The sequence below is a fragment of the Glycine soja genome, chromosome 13 (genome assembly GCF_004193775.1).
Source record: "Glycine soja cultivar W05 chromosome 13, ASM419377v2, whole genome shotgun sequence".
Taxonomy (NCBI): Eukaryota; Viridiplantae; Streptophyta; class Magnoliopsida; order Fabales; family Fabaceae; genus Glycine; species Glycine soja.
This window is the reverse complement of record NC_041014.1, coordinates 22,933,973-22,961,345: the sequence shown is the minus strand read 5'-3', so window position 1 is coordinate 22,961,345 and position 27,373 is coordinate 22,933,973. Positions and strand designations below refer to the sequence as shown.

General features: G+C 34.4%; 3 protein-coding genes across 7 annotated transcripts; all 3 read right to left on the bottom strand.

Moving 5' to 3' along the window:
- LOC114380724 (pectin acetylesterase 10-like) lies at positions 1–8,177 on the bottom strand. Of its 3 annotated transcripts, none has more exons than XR_003659853.1 (14): positions 7,361–8,176; positions 6,793–6,875; positions 5,250–5,379; positions 5,028–5,101; positions 4,501–4,587; positions 4,291–4,415; positions 4,104–4,164; positions 3,815–3,868; positions 3,537–3,614; positions 3,014–3,119; positions 2,724–2,869; positions 2,104–2,199; positions 1,463–1,722; positions 1–280 (listed from the first exon to the last, which is right to left on the bottom strand). XR_003659853.1 is itself a non-coding variant. In XM_028339738.1 (14 exons), the coding sequence occupies exons 1-13, from the start codon at positions 7,548–7,550 to the stop codon at positions 1,699–1,701; spliced, it is 1,254 nt and encodes a 417-aa protein (XP_028195539.1). In that variant the 5' UTR covers positions 7,551–8,176; the 3' UTR covers positions 1–280; positions 1,663–1,698. The 3 variants fall into 3 exon arrangements, 2 of the variants coding, with proteins under 2 accessions (XP_028195539.1, XP_028195537.1); XM_028339738.1 differs by having other exon boundaries at positions 1,663–1,722; XM_028339736.1 differs by lacking the exon at positions 1,463–1,722 and having other exon boundaries at positions 7,361–8,177.
- Positions 8,178–11,252: 3,075 nt separating this feature from the next.
- LOC114381249 (protein NRT1/ PTR FAMILY 4.5-like) lies at positions 11,253–14,869 on the bottom strand. The gene is made up of 6 exons (XM_028340464.1): positions 14,693–14,869; positions 14,396–14,489; positions 14,063–14,280; positions 12,997–13,419; positions 12,799–12,923; positions 11,253–12,422 (listed from the first exon to the last, which is right to left on the bottom strand). The coding sequence occupies exons 1-6, from the start codon at positions 14,693–14,695 to the stop codon at positions 11,513–11,515; spliced, it is 1,773 nt and encodes a 590-aa protein (XP_028196265.1). The 5' UTR covers positions 14,696–14,869; the 3' UTR covers positions 11,253–11,512.
- Positions 14,870–16,764: 1,895 nt separating this feature from the next.
- Positions 16,765–26,117, bottom strand: LOC114382561 (GPI ethanolamine phosphate transferase 3). 3 transcript variants are annotated; one of them, XM_028342065.1, is made up of 21 exons: positions 26,046–26,117; positions 25,596–25,889; positions 25,463–25,497; positions 25,241–25,362; positions 25,008–25,097; positions 24,756–24,875; positions 24,534–24,617; positions 24,317–24,394; positions 24,063–24,188; positions 23,875–23,964; positions 21,517–21,552; positions 21,361–21,416; positions 20,450–20,582; positions 19,132–19,576; positions 18,945–19,036; positions 18,267–18,813; positions 17,943–18,060; positions 17,766–17,807; positions 17,390–17,546; positions 17,216–17,299; positions 16,765–17,119 (listed from the first exon to the last, which is right to left on the bottom strand). In XM_028342065.1, exons 2-21 carry the CDS (start codon positions 25,859–25,861, stop codon positions 16,991–16,993), a joined length of 2,850 nt encoding a protein of 949 aa, XP_028197866.1. In that variant the 5' UTR covers positions 25,862–25,889; positions 26,046–26,117; the 3' UTR covers positions 16,765–16,990. The 3 variants fall into 3 exon arrangements, with proteins under 3 accessions (XP_028197866.1, XP_028197864.1, XP_028197867.1); XM_028342063.1 differs by having other exon boundaries at positions 26,009–26,054; XM_028342066.1 differs by lacking the exons at positions 16,765–17,119; positions 17,216–17,299; positions 17,943–18,060; positions 26,046–26,117 and having other exon boundaries at positions 17,404–17,546; positions 25,596–25,932.
- Between the last annotated feature and the right edge of the window lie 1,256 nt (positions 26,118–27,373).

Genomic DNA, 27,373 nt, shown 5'->3' with positions numbered 1-27,373 from the left:
TTTCAAAATCTGTCAAGTTTTCTTTTCTGTTTTAATTATTTTAAATTAAAATAAATAATATTTTTTTATAAGCAAAATTATATTAAAGCCCATCAATGAAGAAACAAAATGTAGCTTCCAGCATCTGATAACTCCTACAGGAAAACCCAAACTTTGGTTACGATATATTTAATGCATCAACGCATCAAATATTAGGTTACCACTTCTCTACCAGACCAATAAATCATGAAGTGTAGTAATAGTAAGTCAGCACTGCCAACAATGAGCCCCTATGAATGTCCTGCACCAACACATCAAATCAAAATAAATAATAATAATAATAGTAAAAATTAAAATGTGCATAATTTGTGAGACTTATTTAGTGAGTTTTCAAAAAAACTATGCCACTAAGAAAGGAAGTTACTTAAATTGTATAAATAAAGTGTCATCATGACATCCATAACAAATAATAAACAATCATTTAAATAACTTATAGTGATTTCACCTATAAAGTTACTCTTGTATGTCCCAAAATTTAAAAAGAAAGAAAGCAAACGTGACAATTATTTTGTTTGTTATCTTTATATAAACACAAAAGTTGAATGCTACTCAGTACGAAAACGCGGTACAAGTTCTTTAGGAAAACAAGTATCGATATTTTACTATTGAATAATATAAAATTAGAAAATGAAAAAAAAGGTTTGACAGAAAACAAAGATGGGGTCTGCTATGTGCAATTTTAATCATCAATTCATACTAATAAGCATTTCTCAAGCGTATAGAAAAATGTTGATTTGCTCTGAAAGAGAAAAGTTTCAATGGTTGAGATTTAATTGAAATTTATTATGTAATTTTTTAAATTTAATCTGAAGGCTTAGATGATTATTTTCCTTAATTGCTCTCAGTTCCCCCCTTTTTTTTCTTTACAAATGAATTCAAATAGGCATTTGGAGTTCAACAGTTGAGAGACCTCAGATTCAATAAGCACATAGTTCTTAAGTGAAAGGACAGTAACTTAAGGCAAGGATTAATTTCATCATGCATTTTTTTTCATGCTATGTGCTGTTATAAGCTGTTTTGTCGATAAACAGGTTTGTGTGAATGGCGTGGAATCAAGAACAAGAGTATGCTATGCAAGACAAGGATTGTGGATGAGAAAAGCATATATCAACTAAGATCAGTGAGAACACCATGCTCCAGAAGGTAACATCATCTGACTTCAACTAATTTGTCCATTTAACTCCGCATGTATTTTGTGTATTTACGAAGCAATGAGCATCAAATCAAATTTTTTTAAATCACTATAACATTGGCACAAAATATTCATCAACTTTGATAATGATTGATTTCATTCTCTTTTTAAGTTTATACTTTAGTATTGAATATCATTCTCTTGCAGACTATTATGAATTGTGAACGTGAAGGTATGTAACCAAATCAACAGTGAGTAAAAAGGCTAATGAGACTAGCTAGAAAGTACCACCTTAAAGCCACTTAAGCTAGGCATTCTTGCAGATATATGTTCATGTAATTCTTCTAGACAAATGTAACAATCTTCCATGTGCATGTAGCACAGAAGGTTTCCTTGAGGACCATGGTGTGGCACTAAGGAAGATGAAATGTAGTAATGAACCATTCACTACATCTAATTTCATGCGTGTCCAATATGTGAACTAGCATTACCTTCGTTGTACTATTTTAGTTTTCACAAAGCTTGTATCACCACTTGACAAAAACAATGATCTGAAATAAAGTAAAAGATAAAATGTTGTTTCATCGATTGAACTCGTATAAGCACAATAATGTTTAATGAGAAGGGAAGAGACAGAAAGCAAAACGTAATCATTTGGATTACAGTCCATGGTTCAAACTTCAGAGCTCCAGAGACAGGAACCTGAATCTACTTGCAAAAAATAATTAAATGAAAACTGAATAAGCTCAGCCAATGTTTTACAAGAATGAATATTATAATTTATGGCAATAAACTGGTTTTGTGCTATTTTGGAGCTAGCTTTTTCTGGCAATGTCTTTTCCTTTTTCAGACCAACGATGCATGTGCAATGTAGGAGCAGAAAAAAATTATTGAAAGAATGATGATACTAGAACGGTCTATCACTTAAATACCAAATTATGGCAGGTTTTGTCACAAGGGTAAGGACAGCCAATAGCCTGGACACTAACTCGGCCAAAATACCAGTTCCCAACCGACTCCGCGATCCCCTGCTTGTATGTTTAGACAATCATTAGAAGAGTGAGAAGGAACCTTACAACTACAAGCAAAATACAAACAAAACAAAATGAAAAAGAAATATAAACCTTAAACAATGATTTTTGTCCCTTCATTTCGTGGGATTGGTTTGAAGAAGGAAACATTTCGTCAACCCTTATAAATAGTTAAGCTTTCATGTAGTAACACATAACTCTTGAGATTTTACTCCTCTAAAGTGAGGCAATGCTTTAGAAGGTAAAGTGCAGATTAATGATCATGAATTAGCTAATCAGTGGTTGAAATTGCGTTAAAGTATATGCACGTGTGTAACATATTATGGAGAAGCTAAAAATCTACTCCATTGATTTCCAATTAACACTTCCACAGCTATAACTTCACATTTCCCTCACTTTAAACATGTCGATCAAATCCCAAGTTCTTAACTGTTGCTCCAATAAACCAACTCAAGTGTAAGTCTTCCTCAAAATTAATAAAAGAAACATTATTTACAATGATTTGGTTAGAAAAGACGTACCCTATTTCCAATACGAGGGGAATCATGAGCAAACCATGTATCCTGTCTTTCTGATTGGCAATGGGCGAAACATGAATTTATGAATAACCCATTTTTATAAGACCGTGAGAAGGCTCTTGTAGATCTAAGCATCTGATTTCGAAAACCTGATTTATTCAAAGTTGATGATATTGCCACCAATTAGTAACCATATTGAGAACAATTGACATCATGAAAATGCTACTCCAGAGGCAGAAAAATTCAAAAAGGGTAAAAACTACAGACAACTCTTGAAACTTCTAATTAATTACCTTGAAGATACTGTATCTGTGGTGCACTGCAACGTGCATAATTTTTTCTGCATTCATACCAGTTCCAATGGTAGTCAGCAGATGGTGGAGCAAGACTGGCTTGAATCTGAAAAAAGTGGAAGCAATCATTTATATTAGTCCTTCAAGCCAGCAATGTGATGCGTGTTCATCACATATAACAAGAAGGGTCAACAACATGAGACATGAAATTTCATGCTCTAAAGTCATCCACAAACAGACTCTACAAGTGATAAGAAGCTAGCTGATGATTATTGACTTAAAGGAACAATAGCATAGTAAAAAGACATAAGACGATGATTATTGACTTGTCGTAAATTCTTATTTGACATTTTGATTTCAGTTAGGAAATCAATAGTAGGTGAAATTAGAATTTACTTCCATTCATGTCCTCTCCCTAAACCAGGTGAAATTAGAATTTAGCAGGACTCATTGATTTCAAAAAGATTACTATTTTCATCTTCATAATGAACAAACTGTAAGGGGAATGGTTGAAGGAATTTACCTGCCAAGTATCATAAGCTGCATTGAGAAGAAATAATGGTGTCCTGACACCGGCAATTAAGTGCTGAGGAAAATAGCACTGAGAATAGAATACCGAAAAAGTAAAAAGAAAAAATCATGAGATGCCGCAGCATTGAAAAACATAATTATAATAACAATACTAGTATCTACATATTATGCCCATTTTCACAAATATATCTCCTCCGAAGCAACAAAATTATAATTTGATTGTACTAGTTGTATAATTTTACAATCTTGAATGACAGTAATAGTAGTTACCAAAATTGGATTGAGGCGACTGGTACAACTCCTTGGAAGACTCCTTTGCACTCCCTGCCACAAAAAGATGCATCTATTAATTTGAGTTGTTGTTGTTAAGGCATCAAAGATGTTTTCCAACATACAAGTAACTTGTGACAGCCTCTTAACTGCCATTATAATTTGTGATTATTTGTGGTTCAAGCCTGAGGCAAATGATTGCTTGAGCCCAGTTCACAACATTTTTACAATATCTATTACGAAATAGAAATAGATGACAGCAACAAAAAATATTCAAATGAGAAAAGACCTGTAAGGTGACCACACTTCCAAACAAATTCCTTAAGCTGCGACGACCAGATACATCAACGCTGCAATAATACAATTCTAGACGATTATTTTGTATCTAAAACTATATGAACTAATCAGAACCAAGATTTATGAACAGATCCAATAAATAATAGATTAGAATTGAAAGTTCATGGGACGATGTTTACGAATCAAGGAATAATCCAGCATCACTTAAGCATTTTACTCTTGTGGTTCTAGTAAACAATTCCCGAAATTCATCACAATGTATAATAGTAGCTAAACCTCCAGCAGAACATCCAGATAGAAGAGCCTGAAAAAGAAAAACAGAGATGATATCAAAAAGAAATCAGGAAGCAATTTTTCCCCCCTGAAATTATCAGAGGTCAGAGGGAAACCTGTTTGGCATAGCGCATCCCTTTTGACATTAAATCTTCCATAGCAGCTTGCCAAATGCGTTGCCCTCTGAAATATAACCCTGCTCCCTGTGGAGCAACGATGACTTCAGTATTAGTTCGACCACATTCACCATCAACCCAAATAAAGAGTGCTAAATAGACAAGAGTTTTAGATAAACACTAGAAACGAATTAGTAGTCCTGATTTGATAAAATTCAGATTCACATCAAATAGATTGATACAAGTGTTGAAATAAAGGAACAACTTGAATACATATAAAGACAGTTTAAAATCATGAGGGAAAAAAGAAACGAATAGTACACCATAAGGGATAACTAGAAAAAATAAATATCATATGGTAAGAGAATAAGAAAATGAAATGACAGCTTTAGCTTCAATCAATGACAACTTGAATTATTATTTTTTAGTTAAGATGAGTAACATGCAAATTTTACGAATTCTACAGAGCAGAATGTATGGCTTCTGCAGGAAGTTAATGGTGAAAAAGAGCTTGCATCCCCTCTTACCGCATTTTGACTGTCCCCACTAAATGATGCACCGTCGCAATAACGGATTTTTATTCTATTCCAATTGAAAAAATCTGAAAATATAATCATCCAAAAGAAAGATGAAGTTAATTTTCATTTAAATGAAGAGTAATAAGCATAAACAGGTGGACACGCATGTCTTATGTATATGTGTATAATTGAAAAGAGAAATAGCAATGCTGTTGATTTGAGAGTTATAACCTGGATTTTCCTCAGCTTTGTTGCTCAATATCCCAATAAATGGTATTTGTTTTTCCATAAAAAATGATGAACCATGACGTGTTTTCTTACTATAAAGACAATTTTTTATAGTTCCACACCAGCCTCCTCCCTGTAACCAAAAGGTTTAGTGAAATTATTATGGCTAAACAAATCTGCAGGATGTTGAAACAAAGTCAGAATTTCAATGCCCAAGGCTATATTCTCTGCTTTTTCACTTTTTGAAAGTGTTTCAGATATATCATGCCCATCCAGTCAATATGGGAATGTTATATATCTTTTAATTTCCCCATATTTATACCAAATTTTACTGCTCAGGCCCAATGTTGAAAATAAACCAAAATTTGCAGCAGCACAGTAAATGCTAAGGCTACCATTATGCGTTACCAAATTTTCATTTCCTACAGCAAGGAGCAGTTCCTCCTTATAAGATTATCAAAGTTGCAGGATATAACTAAGGAAAGAGCACGAGAAAGAAGCTAATAGAGATACGGAAAACATGGTATCAGCAGCAAAATCTCTCAAGACTGGCCATGATATTAGCCACTAGGTCTCACACTGACATCATCTTATGTGCCACCAACACTGAGCCCCATAGAAGTTCACTAATATGAATGATTATAATTGATTGTCATCACAGCATAATGCTAAATCCTGCAACTCCACGTGCTATATGGAAGAACCTTACAGATTTTCTAATAGGTTTTAGCCTTGTAGGTTAGAAGGAGTATTGGTTGAAATTTCTAATTCCAACTCCAAATTATGTTAGGATTAGCACATAATCATATCTAATACATCACCAAGGACATTATCCAACAAGATTTAGAAAGGTAATCTGTATTGCTTATGAATTGATAGCCAGGTGGGTTGTAAATTGGTGCATAATTTACTTGCATGAAAGGGTATAGGAAGGATAAAAAAATAAGTTGCATGTCATAAAACCAAACAACACTGAGTATCTTGGCATCTCTATACACTGTCTCTCTAAATACGTTGTATATTTTAGGCTTAATTACTAATTTGGTCCCTAAATTTCCAAACGCTCCAATAAGGTCCTCTAATTTTTAAAAATGCTTCAATCAGGTTCTATCAATTAAATTATGACGTTTTTCACTTACGAATAGTGGCGGTTTTCAACAACGGTGTCAGTTTCAATTTGAAGCATTTTTAAAAATTAGAAGACTCTAATTTAAGTATTTAATGGAAAGGACCAAATTGAGCCATTTTAAATAATTTAAGGACCAAATTAGTAATTAAGCCTATATTTGAACATAACCTTTATTGGTTAAGAAAGAAGGAGAAGATTGGATGCAACTTGAACTACAAAGAGTTATGTATGCTTAGGTGTCAATTTCGGATTGCATTATCATAGCCATTCTAACCAATCTGTGCGTCACACTCATCACAGTAACTTTGTCAGAAAACAAAAAACTGAAAAGGATGATTGTTGTAGCTATTAACAAGAAAACAACCATCGTGTCCCATCATTGGTGAACTTAATTCAAACTTCAGGAGTCTCACATACCTCCAATTGTATGAGCCAACTGTTTGATCCTGAACCATATCCACGGTGGAAATGGTACCCCGGTAAAGATCCATCCAGGCAAACTGTACAAAAGAACAAAAATCAAGCTATGTAATAATGAGCAATTATCTGATAACTTTGTGTTTTGCAGCTGTCATCGGCATAATGATCCTAAATTCTAAAAGGGCCCACCTCAAAAGTAATGTCAACCATGTAAACTAGACAAGTTTGATTAGATATCATATTATCCTTATCTCCAGATCTCAATCAAAGCCAGTAAAAGTAACTAATAGTCGTGTTTTAGAAACAAATGACACGTTTCTTCATCATTCTCAATGGTTAGCTCATGGAGAAGCAGAGTAGGCACAATGTAGTAAATTGGTATACACAAGTATGATTTGAAAGCAGACACCAAATGAACAAAACAATTATTTCTAGCAAATCATTTATTTGATCAAGCAAATCAGTAAAGTGGCATTAAAATCAGAGTAAATGACTTGAACAAACTCCATTTGCAAGGTGAAATTAATGCAAAGAAATTAGGCAGATGTGCAGAAGGAATGAATACCAGCTCCTTTAGCAGCAGCGCCATTAATAAGAGTAAAACCAACCATCAAAGGTCTGTAGAAACCTCTTCCACTGACATATTGCATGTCAAGGTCTGTCACATTAGCATCCTCAAAGCCTTCCACCCATTTCACAATCACCAACCCCACAAACACAAACATCCTCAGCAGCTTCATGCTTCTTTGGCACATTGCCACCAGAAACACACAATGGCAGCAAAAAGGGTTGCAGAATCTTTAACTTAAAGCATGAAAAGGAAGAGTTCAAGAGAGTGAAGTTGGAGGGAAAGAAGAGATTGGAGAGCAAGTATATTCCTTTGGGGGGCCAAAAAAAGCAAACTTTTTCTCTGACAAACTCGAATCACAGAATGGCAATGACAAGAAAAATAGGCAAGTTTTCTACTTAGGTAATAAATTACCACTGAATGCAGCAATAATAGCTGTGACAAAACACAGAAGGGCTTTAAGGGAAGAGAGAATACATAGAAAGGATGGACACTTTTTTGAAGACCAACAAAAAATAAATGCAAATGATAAACAGCAAAGTCCAAGCAGGAATGAAATGTATTTAGAGAGTAAATAATTGCATCACATGAAAAGGATGGATAATGAATGAGTGCGGGAACTAAACTTGTAGCTTAGAATGGCAATTGCAAGTTAAGTAATGTGGGGAAAATGGCACCGACATGAAACATGAGAGGAGGAAGCTGGGCAGAGCTGTACCTCACTCCCATCACTCTCACACTGTTCAAACTCTGGGCCCTCTCTGCCTCTCATGAGTTGTGCAAAATCCAACTCCAGAATCACAGCTTATCAAAATTAAATTATTCTATCTTTCTACTTCTATATCACTTTTCTCCATTTTCTTTGTATTTTTGTAGTATGACCACACACCTTTATGCAACTGTACTGTGTATACGTGATACTTAAATCAGAGGATAGAAATTGAAGATAATTATTTTGAGTTAAATTACAATGTAAAACGTGAGAATCTAAAAAAAGATACAAAATTTTTATTTAATATTATTTCTCTCTTTAAAAACAAACACATCATCAAACTCAACTGAAGTATAGAACTTAACTGAGGATTTTTAGTTAGGTAGTTCTTTTTAACTATTTTTTTTTCTCTCATTCGAGATTTTATTTAAAAGATTCATGTGTATACTATTTGAAGTTTCGAACTAATCACATGTTGTGTTTTTTTTCTCTCTTCATTATTACATCACTTATGCTATCAAACATTTTTTTTTTATTTTCTTATCTCTCTTTGTACCCAATGTTTACATTTATCCTTCGACACGTGACCTCGTAATGTAGCCATCACCTTGTTTTGTTCCTTTTATTTTGGTGTGGTACCATATAATATTTTTTGGTGTTTAGGACCACAGCTCTCCAGGACATTTAATAATAATGGTATTTTTCAAATATTCAACACGTTAGGATTTCATCAGGAACTCAAATTTAAGATGTCTATGATTAAATCAAAATATCATCTTCAATGCATAAAATATTTTTGGTTTCGGAAGTGAGCGAATTATTTAAAGGGAAAAAAGTATGAGTTGTTTAGTCGTGTATCTTGGTGGATATTTACAAATTACAATAATCTTTATTTTATAAAATTAATTTTGACATAAGATATCATAAGTTTTCACTTTAATCTTTCAAAGTGAATAGGTGAATCCGTCTTAATCGCATATGTATTATTGCATTTATATAGGTTTGGTATAATGGTATCCAATATCATACAAAGGCACGTACGTCTCCCACCTAGTCACATAACAAAAATAGAAACTAGATGGGAACAACTCACTTCAACCAAGCTTCAGTTTAACACAGGGAGTGACCTCGTGAATACATTCTAAAATTTTTAGGGTTATTTTGCTTTATTCCTAATCAATAAATTTATTAAATAATGTGGTACTAATTTTATGGTTGTAAAAAAGTAGTAGAATGGAAAAACATTCTTAAGGGGTCCTTTTGTTTAAGTTTTTTTTTTCTGAGTATCCATTTGTTTAAGTTTGTTTTAAAAAAATTATCAAAGTAATTTTTTTTGTTTGTGGTATGTCTGCTTAAACTATTTTCTTTTAAAATAACTAGTGTTTTTTTAAGAAGCAATTTTTATTTGTTTTTTTAAAAAATATTTTTTTCTTTCTAAAATTACTTTTTTTTTAAGTTTAAATAAAAAAAGCCCATTACCGTAGAAGGATGAGACACTGATTTTATAAATTTATTTATATACAGATTACTATGAATATAAGAGAGAGAAATAAAAAATAAGAATAGATGTAGATAATTCATCAAACATATATATAAGCATCCATTAATATTTCAGAAACAAGGCAGAAAGCATGAGTTCTGATGATTGGGACAGAATGTCTTCATTCTTCACTGCCAATTATCCCTTTCTTCGTCAAGCCTTGTTGCTCCTTCATTTTTAACCCAACGAATAAACCGAACCATACTCTTACTGTGATTGTGACCTCGTAACGAATTTACCATAATACAACTCTGCTTCGGTGACTAATGTCCACTTCATCTACTTTACAGGTTTCAATCTTTGTAATCATGATATCAATTTTTAATAAACATATTCATTTTTTGAATATTAAATAATATTATATATTTTTATGTCATAAATATTTTAGTATTAAATGAAACAAAGCTTATTTTAACTTTTTTGTCTACGTTTTTTTATAATAAAAGATCAAATTTGAGAAGAAAAAAACCAATTTAACCAAATATTTTCCTATTATTTCCGAGGAAAAGCCAAGGTGAAGCAGTACTAGTACCAAGGGGGGTTCTTTAAAAACATTAAATAAAAATGTGGCATGCTTTCGAAAAAATTATTAACAACTTTTTTGTTTTGTATTTTTTGATTTAATATTTGAAATTTATTAATTAATCAAATAAGTTACTTTTTTATGGTAAAGATTTTTTTTGGTGAAGAAATATGTTAATTTAGATGAAGCTTTAATAAGTCTATACTTCATACTTAAACTTTAAAGTTGAGAAGACAATATTCAGTCGTTGATTATCTCCATGCATCATTTTTCTGATAAAAAAAAGGTAAGGAACTGTGTCTCTACGTATATGGTTTTCTTTTTACTGGATCTATACGTATGTTATTATGTTAGCCTTTTCAACAACCCAGGTAAATAATGGGACAAAATATAAATAGGGTAATAAACTTGTTATTGCAAAAAAAAAAAAAACTAATCTTTTTTTTTAGGATAAAAACCTAACCTTAATAAAAACGAGTAAATACGAAAACTTACATTTTATTAAATGCAAAGATTCTATTACATTCTATTCGATTATTAAAAGCAATCAATTATTTTCATATGTTATAAAAAAAAGCTTTTAAAAAATCACAAAAACTTTTTCTTAAAAAAACTTTCCGGTAAGCTTTAATTTGAAGTCATGTGAATAGCATTAGCCAGACCTCCTTAGAATTAATTAATGAATCAATCGGCGATGAATGCGGTAGGAGGAATACATAATAAATAAAAGGGGCCCACATATTTTCCTCGTCTGCATTACAAAGCCCAAAAAGAAAATGAAGGTAGGTCCACTAGAAAGCCCGTAATAATTTTAAAAACTATATTTGTACAATTTTTTTATGAGAGAGAGAAAATAAGACAAATTAGTAATATTTATATCACAATAAAAATAAAAATATAATATATGAATCATATATCTACAATAATTCCAATATATAACATCCTTTATCATACCACTTAATTGTGTTATATTTTATTTTGCCAAGTTGTCATCATCATATCTAAAGTATAGAACACTGTCATGAGATCCAATCTAGTTCTCTCCTGAATTCATTTGTGATCTGAATGTGGAATAACCTGAATTATCATTTTTGTATTACAAAATACATAATGGTTGACAAGAATATTTCCAAAGATACACTCAGGAATCACATCAAAATACAATAATAAAGACAGTGGGTATAAATTATTATATAGTATATATTATACCGTCTTGATAAATCTCTACGTGACACATTATTAACTCTTTATAACAAACTAATAAAAATATAATTTCATGTCATGTGTAGATTAATTGAAAAGTGAAATAATGTAATCGGAGAAAACATTATTTTAGACCATACAATAATTTCTCGTGAAACTGAGTTTTCTCATTTATTTTTCTTCATTCGGGGGAATGTTTTGAACCGTGGACACAAAGCTAGTAGAGTAGACGTTTTCATCATTACGAGGAGGTGGATCTTTGAGCAACATTCCCTTATCAAATGGTACAACACTTTGGTATTTGTACCATTTTGCACACATCAGATAAATGACAAAGTTAATTATGCTGAGTATAGCCAAAAACCAGTAGAATAATTCAACATGGTTTCGGTTCAAGTCACGTCCCTCTAGCCACCCTTTCTTGCTCTTGGCAATCTTACCAGTCACCAAGTTGATGAGCTCAACAAAAGCTGTGCTCAAGTAGTAACCAATGGACAAGGAAAGAAAGGAAAAGGAAGTGGAAAGTGAACGCATGCCTTGAGGAGCTTCTTTGTAGAAAAACTCCAACAACCCCACCAATGTGAACATGTCAGCTATCCCAAAGATTGCATAGTGGAAAGAGAGCCAAAAGAGGCTGATACGGTGCTGATTATGATCATTGAATTCGTGCTTTCTTTTCACCTCTATCGCCCCTGCTATGACCATTGAGATTGCTGACAAAACAAGGCCAACCCCAACTCTTTGTAGTTCTGTTATTCCATTGGGGTGGCCGGTGATTCTCCGGACAAGTGGTACGAAAGCAAATTCGTAAACCGGTATCAAAAGGGTCATGAATACTAATGGAATTATGGGAATGGAAGCTGCTGGTATGTTCAGTTTGCCAATGTATGTGTTCATTAAGGTTCCTTGTTGGATGGAGAAGGTTTGCAATTGGGCTAAAGATGTATTCATGATGATGGTACTTAGAAGAATAGGCATCATCCTTGTGAGAATCTTCACTTCCTCCACTTGTGTCACTGTGCAGACTTTCCATCTCCTTGCCTCAATTCCTTCAGGTAGAACAGCAGCTTTGTCTAGAACCCTATCCGTGCACAAAATTACAAGTATGAAATATGCGTTTCTCTTGCATATGTATGCTAGAAAATGCCTCCTAATATTCAGTAAGAATGTATTTCAAGTAATTCATTGTCTAAAAAATTTAATTTAGGATTTGAATTTGACAATTATCACCCTACCAAAAAAGTTTTACACTATTAAAACAAAAAACAAAGTTGGAACATAGCACTTTCTCATACAGTGGTAGTGAAAAGATGTAAACTATCTAAGTCATAGTAAGTGACTTGAAAAGCCAAATAGCAAATATATATGTGTGTGTGTGTTATTGACACCTGAAAACAGATAACTTCAAAAGGCACTAAAAAGAAACCATTTAGAGGAGGGATAGTAGAAAGTCCAACCTGAATTGGTTAGTGTGAGGGATGAGTTTTTTCTTTAAATTAGATTCATGACTTTGTATTTCATACAACTCATCAGAATCCAAGGGTACTTTCACCCTCCAATTCTTTACTGTGACCACCAGCACCTGCAAGAACAATCTCAAATGAATCTAGTATAAACTTGAATAGCAATCAAACATGGAGGGGAAAGGTAGAGACCTGTAAAACACTTAACAATGGACTCTCTCCCGGCACCCTGGCACGATAGAATCTCTTTCCCAAGGCAATGAAAATGAGACCAGTAGCAGAACATGACATAGATATGATAAAACCTTTGTACCATTGGGATTCCGTGCTCACATAAACTACAAAGGTGACTCCTAAGCTGGCCCCAATTGTAATGCTAAACAAAAACCAATTGAAGAAACTGGCTAGTTGTACACCTTCTTTTGGTTTGTTTTCATCAAATTGATCAGCTCCGAGAGCAGGTACACAGCCTCTGATTCCACCACCACCAAGTGCTAGCAAGTATATTGAAGCGTACAACAGCAAAGCTTTAGTGCCATGCACACATGTTGATTTTAAACATGGATCAGGCTGAAGTGTTTTGTCGTGGGATTGAATCACAAGTAGGGAGTATCCCTGCAATTCGAAAATATCAAGATTAAGACAATGAGGAAAAATTACTTCCACTTGTGTGTGTGTGGGTGTCTGTTTAACTGTTTAAGCATTAGCACCTATGAAGTAGTGATACTTTAATTTGCTTTACGTATTTGTATCTGTATTCAATATCAATACTCTTGGATACCAATAAAATATTTAAGCCTTCAAAAAAGTTAAGAAAATTTAATATAGCTACACGAGACATAGAAGCATGTATAATGTAAAAACATAAAAGCATCATCCCTTAATGAACCAAAATTGAAAATTGTCCTCTTTATCAATGATCTCAAGAAAGGAATAAGATTCATATTATTCCTTTTTTTTCTTACTTTTGTTTTTAGTAATGTCCAAAAAGCATGTTCTTAATTTGGATATGCAGAACTGCAATTAATTTATTTATCATGTTTTATGAATTTTTATACATTTCTATATACGTATCTTACATGTATCATATTATTGACAGATTAGATACATATCGTATCTGATACACGTATTGCATCTTTGCATTGTAAATCAGAAAGCAGCAGTGATTATTACTTGTATTCTAGTTATTTCAATTAGAACAGACTTAAAGTTTTGGCCCTTCAATTAACATTAAGCAGCTCGGTTGTTTGTACTTTACCAACAACTGGATTATGCCAAAGAGGATGCAAGTGTTGAGGCGATTCATATAAGTATCGGAGATGAACCCTCCAACGATCGTCAGCAAGAAAGTAGTACCCAACCAGTTTGTTGTGGTGGTTGCAGAACCAGAGTAGTCAAAATGCATGACGTTCATGAAATATAAAACCAAGCTTACCATGTTGGCCACAAAGCCAATGTTATCCAGCAACATCATTGCTGCAGTAAAAACCAATGAATTTGCCTTCGTCAAACAGATAATTCAACTTTATTTAAAAATAAATCAAATAAAAAAATAAATTGTGAATGAGAGGAACTTATATAGTTTACCCACCAAAGATGAAATATGTGGCTCTATATCCTCCTTGTCTCGGAATCTTCACTGCTTGGAACTCAGTATCTCCCGCGTTAGCCTCAGCTTTCAAATCCTACATTGTAAAAAGACACATTTAAGCAAATGAATGAGCCATTTCTAGCTGTTTTGTAAACAATGGGAAAGCAGGATCATTTTTGAACTATTTGCATGCCCCAAAGATAAACAGATAATAATATAAAATTAATCAAACTATGAACCCTTTTATGAATAAAGTCTAACACTGAAATTTTGCAAACAATGTGCAGATAGTTTTACCATGGCTGAGCAATGCAACAACAGCTAGAAAACAGCAAGCTCTTGGAGAGGAGTAGTAAGGAGAGTTAATTTTGGTTGCAGTGCAATCCGTGTGAAAAGATATACTTTATAGTGATCACCGAGTTGCTTTCATGACAAGGATGACACGGAAAGCATGCTAATAAATCATATCATGCATTGTAAGAAGGGACGTCTCCGTTGGCTCATAGTTGGCAACTGGGTAAGCTAAACCGGCCTCAAAAAATAATAAATCTATAGTAAAAAACTCACCATAATTATGAGAAAGATATGGGGGTGGCTAACTAGAGACGACAAAAACGTTCTATTGACTTTGTTGGTAAAGACAAGCATAGAAGGGAAATCCTCAAAGTAATCAATTATCAAGTCTGTTTCCACTAAGAAAATTGTGAGGTTTGACTGAAAATATCGTCCGTCCATGAACTGCACCAAAGTCTAGATGCTTTAATGTTGACAAAACAAACCAAAAGTGATCCAATAACATCGTTACTATCCGAGGCTCCCATCTTTATTGAGGAACAGTGGATCTTTTAATCTCTTCTCCCAACTTTCAGTATCACCTATTTCTTTTTCTTATTTTTCTTTTCATGTTTCACCCCTTCAATTATTAAAATAATAAGGCAAAAAATTTCACGTCATCTTTTTTTTTTTGTTGAGTCATAAATCTCGGGTGTCCTCCCGAATTCATTAGGTTTCAAGACATATTTCACATTATAAACATGGCTGCTAATTATATCTTGAAGTCACTTCCTAACTTCCTAAAGCATTGTGTGTGTATGAGTATAACATTTATTATTTGTTATAGGCGAATGTCTCTTTGCATTATTGACTTGAAAATGAAAACCAATGCCATTAGAGCTTTCTTAACTCTAGGGGCATATGATTCTTCTTCCTTATCTTCCTGATGACATAATAATAAAGTGTTTTCTCAACCACACAAATTCCCCAAACGGAAAAGTACTAACTAGTTACCTCTAAATGGAAAATCAATCACGCTAATTTGAGTTGGTCAAGTGATATATCCACGCAAAAAAGAAAAGAGGGGAAATAGCATCGGGATTATTAATTTTAGCTAACTAAAATGAATAAAGTACCACAAAAGGCATTCCACAACTCGAACTAAATTGAACTCTTTAAGTTCAAGCAACATACAAGTTAAAATACTAATCACTGAACTCTCGGAACCCTAACCCTTTAAACATAGCATCATACCCGTTTTATAATGTATATATTAAAATCCGTTAAATGTATGATGTACCACTATGAGCTAAGCATGAACATCCAGTTAGATACGCTTTAACAACCTTGCACTTGATGCCATGCTAAAATTAACTTGGAATTAAAGGTTGAATGCTTCACATAATGGTGTCAAACTGTCAATCATGCTATATTGGCAACCTTCGCGCCATGATTGGGCCAATGGCAGCAGGACGCTAACCCGTACCCTTTTGCTTCATTTCGCATGTCTTATGTCGTCTTCTTCCTGGTCATAACTCATTGGGTACGACATATTGTCATGCTAAAAAATTATATTTTTTCCTAATTTTTTTTTTCTTACAGTTTTCTATAGTAATCCTTTAATATTTTACTATGGTATATACTTTATTTCATAATCCTCCTTGAACCCACCTAAACTTGAATTTCAAGATATGCAACGGAAGTGTCCACCATGAAAACTTTCAACAAGGGTCTACCCGAATGATTATTCTCAAACATGGTAATGAATACGAATGAACGTGTCATGGCTCTGATTGCCGACAGTGCTAGTTTTTTTTTTTCTATCAATAATATTAGTTGTTAATATTGTTAGTGTTGATATCAATGTAGACATAGTTTGAATCTAAAGTGGAATTGGCACCAGACAGATCAAAACCAACTGACAGCAGGGCGGAGAATTCATTACATGTAATTGTATTCAAAAGGATTCATCCAAACCTCAACCAGATTACACCCCCTATATTATTATAGTAAAAGTCTGGAAATAATCAACTTCATGTATTGACCGTCGTGAGTTATTTTACTAGCTAGCATCATCAAAGACCAGAAAGCATCGGTTGGTCGGATAAAAAAAAAATCATTTGGAATTATAAATATTTCTATATCACAAAATTCTTTGCAGCAGGAAGGGGGAGGACTACAATATGCCCCCATATGCTTTCACAGTTTCACTACGTTAAATACTAAACAGCAAAAGCTCAAATCATGACAAAACTCAAAAACACAAGTTAAAGGGGGAAAAAAGATGTAAATCGATCATAGTATATATGTTATTAAGCAACCTTATGATTTCAATTCTTGGTCATCTTTCCCTTGATCAAAATAGTAAATTGAGGCCAAACAGATCAAGACATCTGTAAGAATAAGATTGAACACATCGAAAACAAACTTTGGAGCAAATAAACCCCAAACCTGCAAAAATTATTAAGCATTGAGTAAAACGTACTAGTATCAAATATGATGAGATGGGTAGATGAAAAACATTTAAATAAAAGATAGCAAATTTACCATCAGGTGCCGCCTTTGAATTGTGACACATAATATTGTGAAAGTAGTTGTAATTGCTGTTATGAGCCCATATGTTGTATACATCTATATAGAACATTGAGTGGTTATTGCATTGAAAAAGCAATGCATTCAATGATCAACTAGTAGATCTACTAATAAATGGAGGAAACTCACTTGAGATAATTGTGTGAAAATAAAATGCTTTCCAAGATTAGCCTGGTACTTGGTTGCTACAAGAAGTGGGAGTCCAAATACTGGAAGGATGATAGAAAAACCAAATGTATCAATAGCAAGGAGGATTGCTTGGCGAACAAGCACAAATTCTTCAAACCTGGAAAATAATCAGTGTCTCAATGATTTGATTTACCAATTGAACAGTAATAGTAATGACAGATAAAACCCCCCTTTAAAAGCCAATAACTGATTACTACAAAAGAAACAAATTTAATATAGGGTGGATTGTAATGGTCACATTTGATTAATAGTTCCAATATCAGATCTAACTAGTAGCTCAAATGTTTGTTATATAAGCATGGTAATAATTATTTACCCTATAAATGCAGCACCATAGCGGAGACCATCAAATGCACACCTGAAATCAAAATTTTCAAAATCTATTATAAGACCAAGGGAATGCAGGACTGAAAAAGTTACAAAGTCATACACAACATATAAGAAAATGATAATTATAACTCCACAAATTAAACCTTGAAAGTTACATGCATACCAGTGACCACTGCAGAAAAAGAGACATGTAGCAAAGAGGCTCCATTGCATAATAGAAAAACTTCTATGAGGTTCATCCTTACCACCTTCTACGTTAACAAACTTCATAATAAAATAACCTGGAATACATAGAAAATAAAACATTTATTCACTAAAGAGCATGCAGCTTCATGCTCATGAAATTGACTAATAAATGGCACAATACCCATTGCTAATCTACAAATATTAGCAGCATAAGTAAAGCCATGACAGAGGTGTATTTGAAGAATCATGCAGCAGGATATAGCCAATTTATACAACATAAGAGCACAAAAAGAAAGAGCACCTCCAACTATGGATGCAAAAGCAACCATGGGACCCTGTTTTCCTGAAAGAAGAATGACAGTTGAACTCCACGCAGATAATATGGCCATTGTTTTTGCAACTAAAATTGTCTTGCAATCTAAACTGCTATTCTTAAATAATTGGCCAAATGTCAATAATAACAACTGTCCCAAAGCAATAGCATAAATGATTCTAGGTATATAAGTTCTTCCAATGTTTTGAGACATCAATGTGCCACCAAATCTATCACTGTCTGTGATCCAATGCACAATTATTAGCATATAACTCAAGATAGTGCCCAGTATGACATACTTCCATGGCCAATCAAACAAGCTGCCACTGGTGGCCTTGTAAAGCCAAGCTGCCAGCAGAATCAGAACTACCATTGGTATAACTTCAGCTGCATAGTCCCATACAGGTAAACCTGAGGCTATGTTGATGACCCATGAGGTATAGTCTTTCATGAAAGCAGATGTGGCAGCCTGCTTGGACAGCCCAACTTCAATTGCAAATCGGCACAAAGTGCTCAAAATAAGGAACCCAATGCTCTGCAAAATCAAGTTCAAGAGCCATTTAATTAGAATTTCAACAAAACTTCTATAGGCACACATGCCTTAGAATGTAAGGAGGTTCACATATAATACTAAGCTTATAGACAAAGAAGAAAAAAACTAAATACTTCTTTTAAAAGCTTCCCCTGGATAACTGATTGGCGTAATGTCACAATTCCAGATGTGCTCAAAAGAAAATTTGCTACTTTCCCTTCCTCCACTGACAAAACAGATTGAGTGAAAAACAATGACTATGTTAAACATCGTTGACAATCGAAGTGGAATGTCCATGAAAAAAAAATACTTCACACTTACAGATATAACTGTTTGAAAGGAAACTGCATGCACGAATGCCCAGTAAAAAAATTGTGAAAATTGAGCCAGTGATAATGCAAGAATCTCCAGATGATGAGAACATTACGCCATGCTTCTTGTTTGCCCTTAAAATAGTAAAAACTTGAAATATAAGTGATACTAACATGATTCCAATGCCAGTTCCCATCATGTTCAAATCAAATTCAGTCCATTTAGACCGAGCTAACTCAGAGACTGTTGTTAGAAACTTGAAGTATGCATCAATTTGTCTCTTAAGTGCAGGCACTAATGTATCACTGTCATTTTGTCTATCAAGCAAAAGCTTTTTTGTGGAATGTGACCAATGATTCTCCACTTGAGCATAAACACTTGCTATTCGTGATAAGTCATCATGGGAAAATCCAACCGCTGATGAAGTTGAGTAAGCATCTACATATCTCTTCACCTAGGCAAGGAGAAAAGCATCATTGAAATGACTAAACTATCTCCCTCACACACTCCCCTAAGTAACAGCTTGTATCATTATTGGTTGCCATAAATAAACACCCAAAAAGAGATGGTAGTAAAACCCAAGATTTCCTTAAAGTAAAGTGAAGCCATTTTGAAAACATAAAAAGGCTAGAATGTAACAATGTGAAACTAAATTTACTTACATTACAAAAATGTCAAAGCATTTTTTATAAATAAATAATACATGCATTGACACTAACATCATAAAGATCTTTTACACTATCATCCAATCACAAACCATCATGTATGGTAAATATGTAAATTTTTATAATAACTACCTTTAAAGCTATACCAAGAATGATTTCTGATTGGTTGACAATATAAAAACTTTTATATTGACCATACCTATTAAACTCTTTATATGTAAATAAAAAAGTGCATTTTTAAGTCCTCATATTTTCAAATGAGAAAGAAAATACAGGATATGTTTGTTTCAGTCTGGAAAATATTAACATATTTTAAATGAGAAAGAAAATACAGGATATGCTTGAGCAGCTTTGTGGTATCAACTATCAAACTCCAACAGAAAACCCTTTGTTAAAAAGTAAGCATGGGGTTCTCAAAAGTAAAAACAAGAATTTTGTTAAATGAAACAGGAAGAAGTAAAGGATATTGCTGTGTTTTTGAAGTCAACAAATATCTCTGAGGAGAAATAAGAGCAAATGCTGCATCCAGGAAAGGGAGGTATTCTAACTTTTGAAGTGCACCACACCATCAAGGTCCATTTCACAACTTTATAGCCAAAATTTGAGTAGAAAAATTGTAGAAACAGTAACTCATAATTTAGAGTATAAGATTCAACAAGTACCTGCCAAGAATTTATGCACAGTGCATTAGCATAATTCTGCATCCAGATATCTGATTTTGATAGCTTTTGAGAGGCATCCGAATTCCAACTATCAGCTCCTAATGCATATAATTCAGGATTGATGTGACCAATGCTGAGGACCAAGAAAATGATATTGTGAGTACTTAACATAGTTCCCATCAAGAAATTTTTAAAACAACATGCTATAACATGATGGCATATAAGAAAATGAAACCAAACATTAAAATAGAAGCTTCCAGATTAAGGAAATGATTTGAGAATAGGACTCAGGACATTCAGACAAGGCCAGCAAAGTGACCAATCAACAAGGCTTAAGTCCAGAAATCTGGAGGCTAATATATACATGAGATTAATGTTCTGTTGCACAATATATTTATTGAACTTGACTGCAGGAATTGCACAGGTGCTTCATTTTGTTTTTCATATATATCTAACATTTCTATCAAGACTAAGTAACTAAAGTTTCTAAAGCCCTCTAGCAACTCTAAATGCTGGATGATGGGATAGACATCTACTTAGGCACAATTGCTCCAAAATTTTACTATATATTCATTTATCCTCTTTAAATTTTCTTTAAAAATAAATTACAATCCCCTTCAACTTCCAGTGATTTTCTGTAAATTGTCAACACCAAGTAACACTTAAAACCGATACTTTTAAGCAATAATTATCCTATGCCCTTGCAAACCACCTTAAAACATCAAATACTAAATCCGAAATTATGAGACCGAAATAACCTCCCATTTAACCCACAGTTCATAACGGAAAAAAAAAAGTGAGAAATATATAAAGCCAGTTGAGTCAATACATTAGCTAAATATATAGCTATACTAATATAAAAGAAAACAAACAAAGACAATAGCAACATAGACAGGATGCTTACACTGCACCTTCCGTAAGGGAAAGGTATGCCAAGCAATGCTGATACTGTTACTGCAAAGTCAAGCTGTAAAGGATGATAGGGGATTAGGGATACATAAAGGAATGAATATATAAAATTATATGAGGTGTTCAAAATTCCATTAAAACAGAAAAGCTTTCCTAACCTGCTGCATGGTGCTGATACAAACATTCTTCCCATCCTGATATGTAATTTACCCAGAAAAAATTAAAATCCAAGCATAGAATTATAAAGATCATGGTAGAGTATTCTACACTACTGCTAAAGATATTAAGATAAGGAAATTCTTCTCTGCCTTTATTCATTAATTCACTATTACATATATAGATGATTCTCTAACTGCCTAACAACAGTTAGTTACAGAATTTGAAAATATCTAATTGCTCTGGAATTCTCTATAGGTGGTTGCTACCCCAGTGAGGCCCAAAAACCCGTGCAATTCCGTGGTGGACAATGGACGAGGCCAGTTGACCATGGTCTGAATCTTTTCCGGGTCGGGGGCGACGCCATCGGTGGACACAATATGACCCAAGTATTGTAGTTGGCGACGAGCAAAAAGGCATTTAGAACGACGAAGATAAAACTCTCCGTTGGTCAGGGCCTGCAGGATGAGCTCCAAATGGTCTAAGTGATCAGTCAACGACATGCTGTATACCAGTATGTCATCAAAAAATATTGCAGCGAACTTGCGGAGAAAAGGCCTGAGGAGCTCGTTCATGGTCGCCTGGAAGGTAGAGGGTGCATTGCACAAACCAAAAGGCATAACGCAGATTCATAGTGCCTGTGGTGGGTCCGAAATGCCGTCTTAGGAATGTCTTCCTCTACCACGCAGATTTGGTGAAATCCTTGGCGAAGATCAAGTTTTGAGAACCAACAAGCACGGCCAAGCTCATCGAGAAGTTCATCGATGGTGGGCATAGGAAACTTGTCGCGGACCGTGACAGAGTTGAGAGCTCGATAGTCCACGCAGCATCTCCAGGTGTCGTCCTTCTTCTTCACCAATAGGACGGGTGAGGAGAAGGGGCTCTGGCTTAGGCGGATAAGGCCAGTTGAAAGCATGGCCACCACCTGTTTCTCCAGCTCGGCTTTTTGGGAATGCGGGTAACGGTATGGGCGGACGTTTATCAAGGATGAATTAGGTTGAAGATGGATATGGTGGGTGATGGGGCATGAGGGAGGGAGAGTGGTTGGTTCACGGAAGATTGTTGCGAACCGTGTTAATAGAGAGGTGAGGGCAGGTGGTGGTGGGTTTGGGTCGATAACAGGGGTGGATGGGTTGTCGGAGTCAGGGGTGGTCGGAGTGGGTTTGGTGACGATGGCAAGTTGGAATAGGGCCGAGACGCTCTCGGTGTGGAACAGGCGGCGAAGTTGTTGGGCTGAGGCCGGTGTGGGCTGGAGTGGAATATCGGCTTGTATAGTAATGGGCTGGCCCATAAACTGAAATGTCATGGTGAGATGGTTATAGTCCGTGGTGACGAGTCCGAGATCCTGAAGCCACTAAACCCCTAAGACTACATCGGCGCCACTGAAGGGTAAAGCGTATAGGTCGACCTCGAATCGGTGACCTTGCATGTGGAGAGGGACCTGGCGGTAGTGCCTGTCACAGGTCATGGTGGTGCCATTACCCACCATTACTTGCATAGGTGGGGTCGTAGATGAGGGGAGAGACAGGAACTTGGCGATACGGTCCTGAAGGAAATTGTGTGTGCTCTCTCCATCGATGAGGACCACTACACGATGGTGGTTGATGGTGCCATACGCGCGGAAAGTCTCTGGAACCGGCATCCCTGCGAGGGCATGAAGGCTAAGCTGTGGGATTTGGGGCGTGGTCGAAGTGGTAGAGGGGGTTGAGGGCATTTCCAAAGGCGGAATCTCATCGGGGAAGTCCTCGTCGTCTTCTACGATGAACATCTGAAGACGAGGCTTGCAGCGATGGCCCTGTGACCATTTTTCTTCGCAATGGTAACAGAGGCCCTTGTCGCGACGAGTGGCGAGTTCCTCAGACAACAGGCATCTAATGGATGCGTGCGGAGGAGGGTGTGGGGATTGTTGGCTGGCGGCAGGGAAAAAAGTAAACGGCGTGGACCGGGCACTTCCTGTGCCTTGGTTATTGCTATCAGATCAATTGTCAGTTTCATGATTGTGAGAACCACTAATCAGAGTAGAGTAGCATTGATCACAGTATCACACTGCCTATGAGTAGAATGAATATTTATTCAAGCATATCCTTTAAGTTAGATATATTAGGTAATGTGTTGTGTGCATGAAGTTAATGTTTTAGTTTTCCAATGGCCCTTCAATCACTTATACATAACAATATGTTATTCTACCACTCCCAATTCTCTAAAACTATTTCTTGACTTTTCTAGCACTAGAGGTAATGAGCATGTGCAAGAGGAAGTAAAAGATTGACGGAATTTGGAAAGAGATATAAAAGAAACTTAAAGACACCAACATGTTTATTGTCTATGTATGTATAAACTTCAAAAGGGATAGTAAATACCAGATCTAGTTGACAAGAACAAGAATCAAATTCTGAGGGCACAGAAGAAAGAGGCTTCTTAAAACTCATTGCAAAAATGGCAGTTTCCACCTGCACGATGTCATCACAAATATCATAAGTCAAATTGGGGGAAAATATATAAATAAATAAATAAGCATATGAAAAGACACCATAGGTGTTGTACACACCTCTTCAGCACTCCCACCGCCATGATCACCATTTAGGGTTTGTCCATGGTCACCCATGACCACAAGCATAGTATTTTCATGTGAGCTCCCAGGTCCAGACTGATTTTCCAGAACTTCAATAACTCTCTAAAAGAATTTAGGTTAGTTTGCTTATTAACTCATGGAAATCACCAAATAGGCAAATACTAATCCAACTAAAACATGAATACAAGATTACCACAAATTTTGTAAAATCAAGAATTACAGAAAGTTACCTCTAAAATGGTATTGTATTGCTCCAACTTTTCTATCATTGGGGTGGAGTCAACACCAAATATATGTCCTGCATGATCCTGAACCAAGCAGAATACCATACAGAACAAGGCAAAAATTACTTATCATAATGGTGCTGAATGAGAATAGGAAAAACAGGGTATAGAATGCAGATATTAAGATTATTAGCTGAATACTATGAAACAAAATCAAGCATACCACTCCAAGAAAATGTGCTATAAGAACATCCCAATCTTCTTCGTATAGGGATGGTAATAGGTGCTCTATGCATCCATTGTCAACCTAGAAAATAAGCAGCAATATGTCATAGAAATTGAATTGATGGACCAAACAAAAAGAGTAAAGCCAACCCTACTCAGCATATATTGCAAGCATTAAAAGGCTACTAAAATATCAGGCTTAACAGGACATAAGGCCTACCGTATGAAGATCTTTGACATTAAAAGAAGGGTATGGATATGATCTTTCAAAATGATGAGGAAATAACTGTGTCCATGTATCATCCCCCATCATAACAACTTTCTTCCCGTTTTGAACCAACTGTAAGTGAATACATACATACATTTGAATTAACAGAAATTCAATAAAATACTGTTTCAATCTGGAAGTGAACTAGTAATCCGATATTTCAAATGACAAGCATTCAAGCAAAAAGCCAAAAAGAAGACCTACCTGGTTTATGAAGTTATCTTCCACAATTGCAGGTGCACCAAAGCTATTTCCAACATCCACAAAAGTCGGAAGTCCACCAGTTGTCAATCCCTACCAAATCAAAAGCTACTTCAAGATACGAAACACCAAATCCCCAATTCATACACATTCAAAACAATCTAGCAGCAGAGAAAGTTGCAACACTAATTCATAACTGTAACATGATGCTTTCATGAGAAAGAAAATTATTAGACCTTCAAACGCTGCAAACTTGTGGTAGGCGGATCAGCAATGGCTTTGAAAATCCTAGCGGACAAAGGCCGCGTAGACGCCGCATTCTTCAAAACTCGCAGTTTATCCATCCATGGTTTCGATTCTGTCACATAAAACATAGCATAACCAACTCATAACAAAACAAAAAAAAAAAGTAGAAAAAGTCGTTTGGCAAGTCAACAATAGGCAAGATAGGTAATAACCTGCAAAGAAGGTACTGGGAGCAACAAAATCAAACCTGAAACGCAAATCAAATAGCATAACGCAAACAATGAATTCGTAATAGCTGTGAACATCATCCATATATGAAAATGCATAGTGTATAATAGTGTGTACCTGAGAGCATCGAGAACGATGATGAGGAGACGATTAGTGGCGGGTTTGGTCCAGCAAGATCCGTTGTTGTTGGAAGAGAAGCAAGGAGAGTGGGACACGTCGGAGCAGTGGCTGTGGTAAGGAAGCTCGGTTCGGGTGAGGAGAAAGCCGGTGGTGAAGAGGAGAATGGCGAGGAGGTGGAGCAACAGCGTCGTCCACATCGGCCATATGTATCCCCACTTCCCACGCTTCCTCGCCGCCAACGACGTTGCTTCCGATTGCTTCATTCAACTCCTGATGCGTGCTTTGCCACTTCTGAAATGAATCAAGCTAATTTGTATAAGACAAAAAAAAAAAAAAATTCAAATTCAAATCAATCCAAATCAATTAAAGTGATTCAGATTTTATTTTACCCTAAATTCGAATCAAACTACCTAGAAAACACCCCTATTCCAGTTAAGGTGAAACAACCTTACTGTTAGTTGATTGATCCACTTGTAACATCTAACTCGGTTTGCGTCTACTATTTACGTCAAATTATCCCTAATTCCTAAATTCATTTTTTTAAGTTCTTCATACATTCATTATACAATAAAACATGTAGTAATATTTTTTTTCTGTCCACAGATATTTTGATTTAATGGATTATTTAAAATAAGTTTTATATACTACAAAATATATTAGGTAAATTGAAATTTTAAAATAACTTATTTCATTTAAATTTTTTAAACTAATTAACTTTTATAGTAAAATGATAAAAAAATAATAAACTATTTGTAATAGTTAATTTTATATTTAAAACAATTATTTATTTATTAAGGGTAAAATAAAATTTATTAAAAATATATTTTATTTATCTTAAATTATAATTATAATTTACTAGAAATATTTTTATAATTATTTAAGATATAGCTTAAAATAATAAACACATTTGGATAAAAAAATATTAAGAGGAGTGCAAACAACACTTTTTAATTTTTAACAAAATCATTTTAATAGGAAATGATTTTATATTTTTCTGTAATTTTAGCTAATAGAAAATGAGAAAGTGTGTTCAAAATATTGTATTATAAAAAGTGTATTACTAACATTTTTTAAAATTAATAATTATTTATATCTATTATTTATATATATATATATATATATAGGAAAATATTTGATGAGCAATTTAAAATCTTCGACCAATTTCGATGAGTCAAATTCTACTTATGATAATTTGACCCTCAAATCAGTATTAGCAAAAGATGATGCATATATAAAGTAATAACATTAAATATTAATACATCAATTAATAAATATATACTAATAATATTAATAACTTAATATTAATAAATGTATTTACTTTGTATTTATTAATAAGTATAATTTTATCAAATAAGAAATGAGAACATAAAGAAAGAAAGTGTGTTAAAAAATGAAAAGATATAATAATACAAAAAAATTATCCACTCACATGTATATATTATATATAAATATAAAATTTAGATTAATTAATTGAATTATTTAGAAGGAATGAATATAGATTATCACATTAAATCACTCCATAAAATTAAGCCTTCATTTATATATATAATAGACTAGGAAACTTTTTTCACGAGCAGGGGATTAAATATAAACATTAAACAAGTAGTGATTAAGTAACATTCGTTAGCCGTATTACTCGTGCTTAGGTGGAAGAGCATCCCAAATAGTCCACCTAATCGAACGTTTCCGTTCCTTGTATTATACTTATGTTCCTAAGTGCTACGGGAAATTGTATTATCCTACGCGAAACTACGCAGTGGTTTCCATGCAAGGTT

Bases quoted from the DNA above. Each gene is read 5' to 3' on its own strand.
- LOC114380724 (XM_028339736.1), bottom strand. From the start codon at position 7,550: ATGTGCCAAAGAAGCATGAAGCTGCTGAGGATGTTTGTGTTTGTGGGG. The intron at 4,588-5,027 runs GTAAGAGGGGAT...GTTGCTCCACAG, and splicing joins GTGGGGACAGTCAAAATGCG to GGAGCAGGGTTATATTTCAG. The intron at 3,120-3,536 runs GTAAATTCCTTC...CACTTTTTTCAG, and splicing joins CAGCTTATGATACTTGGCAG to ATTCAAGCCAGTCTTGCTCC.
- LOC114381249 (XM_028340464.1), bottom strand. The intron at 14,281-14,395 runs GTGGGTAAACTA...TTTTTACTGCAG, and splicing joins AGCCACATATTTCATCTTTG to CAATGATGTTGCTGGATAAC. The intron at 12,423-12,798 runs GTTGGACTTTCT...GTGCACGGATAG, and splicing joins CCTCACACTAACCAATTCAG to GGTTCTAGACAAAGCTGCTG.
- LOC114382561 (XM_028342065.1), bottom strand. From the start codon at position 25,861: ATGAAGCAATCGGAAGCAACGTCGTTGGCGGCGAGGAAGCGTGGGAAG. The intron at 25,363-25,462 runs GTTATTACCTAT...TTTATGTGACAG, and splicing joins TCCCAGTACCTTCTTTGCAG to AATCGAAACCATGGATGGAT. The intron at 24,395-24,533 runs GTATGCTTGATT...TGCTTGGTTCAG, and splicing joins TAGCACATTTTCTTGGAGTG to GATCATGCAGGACATATATT.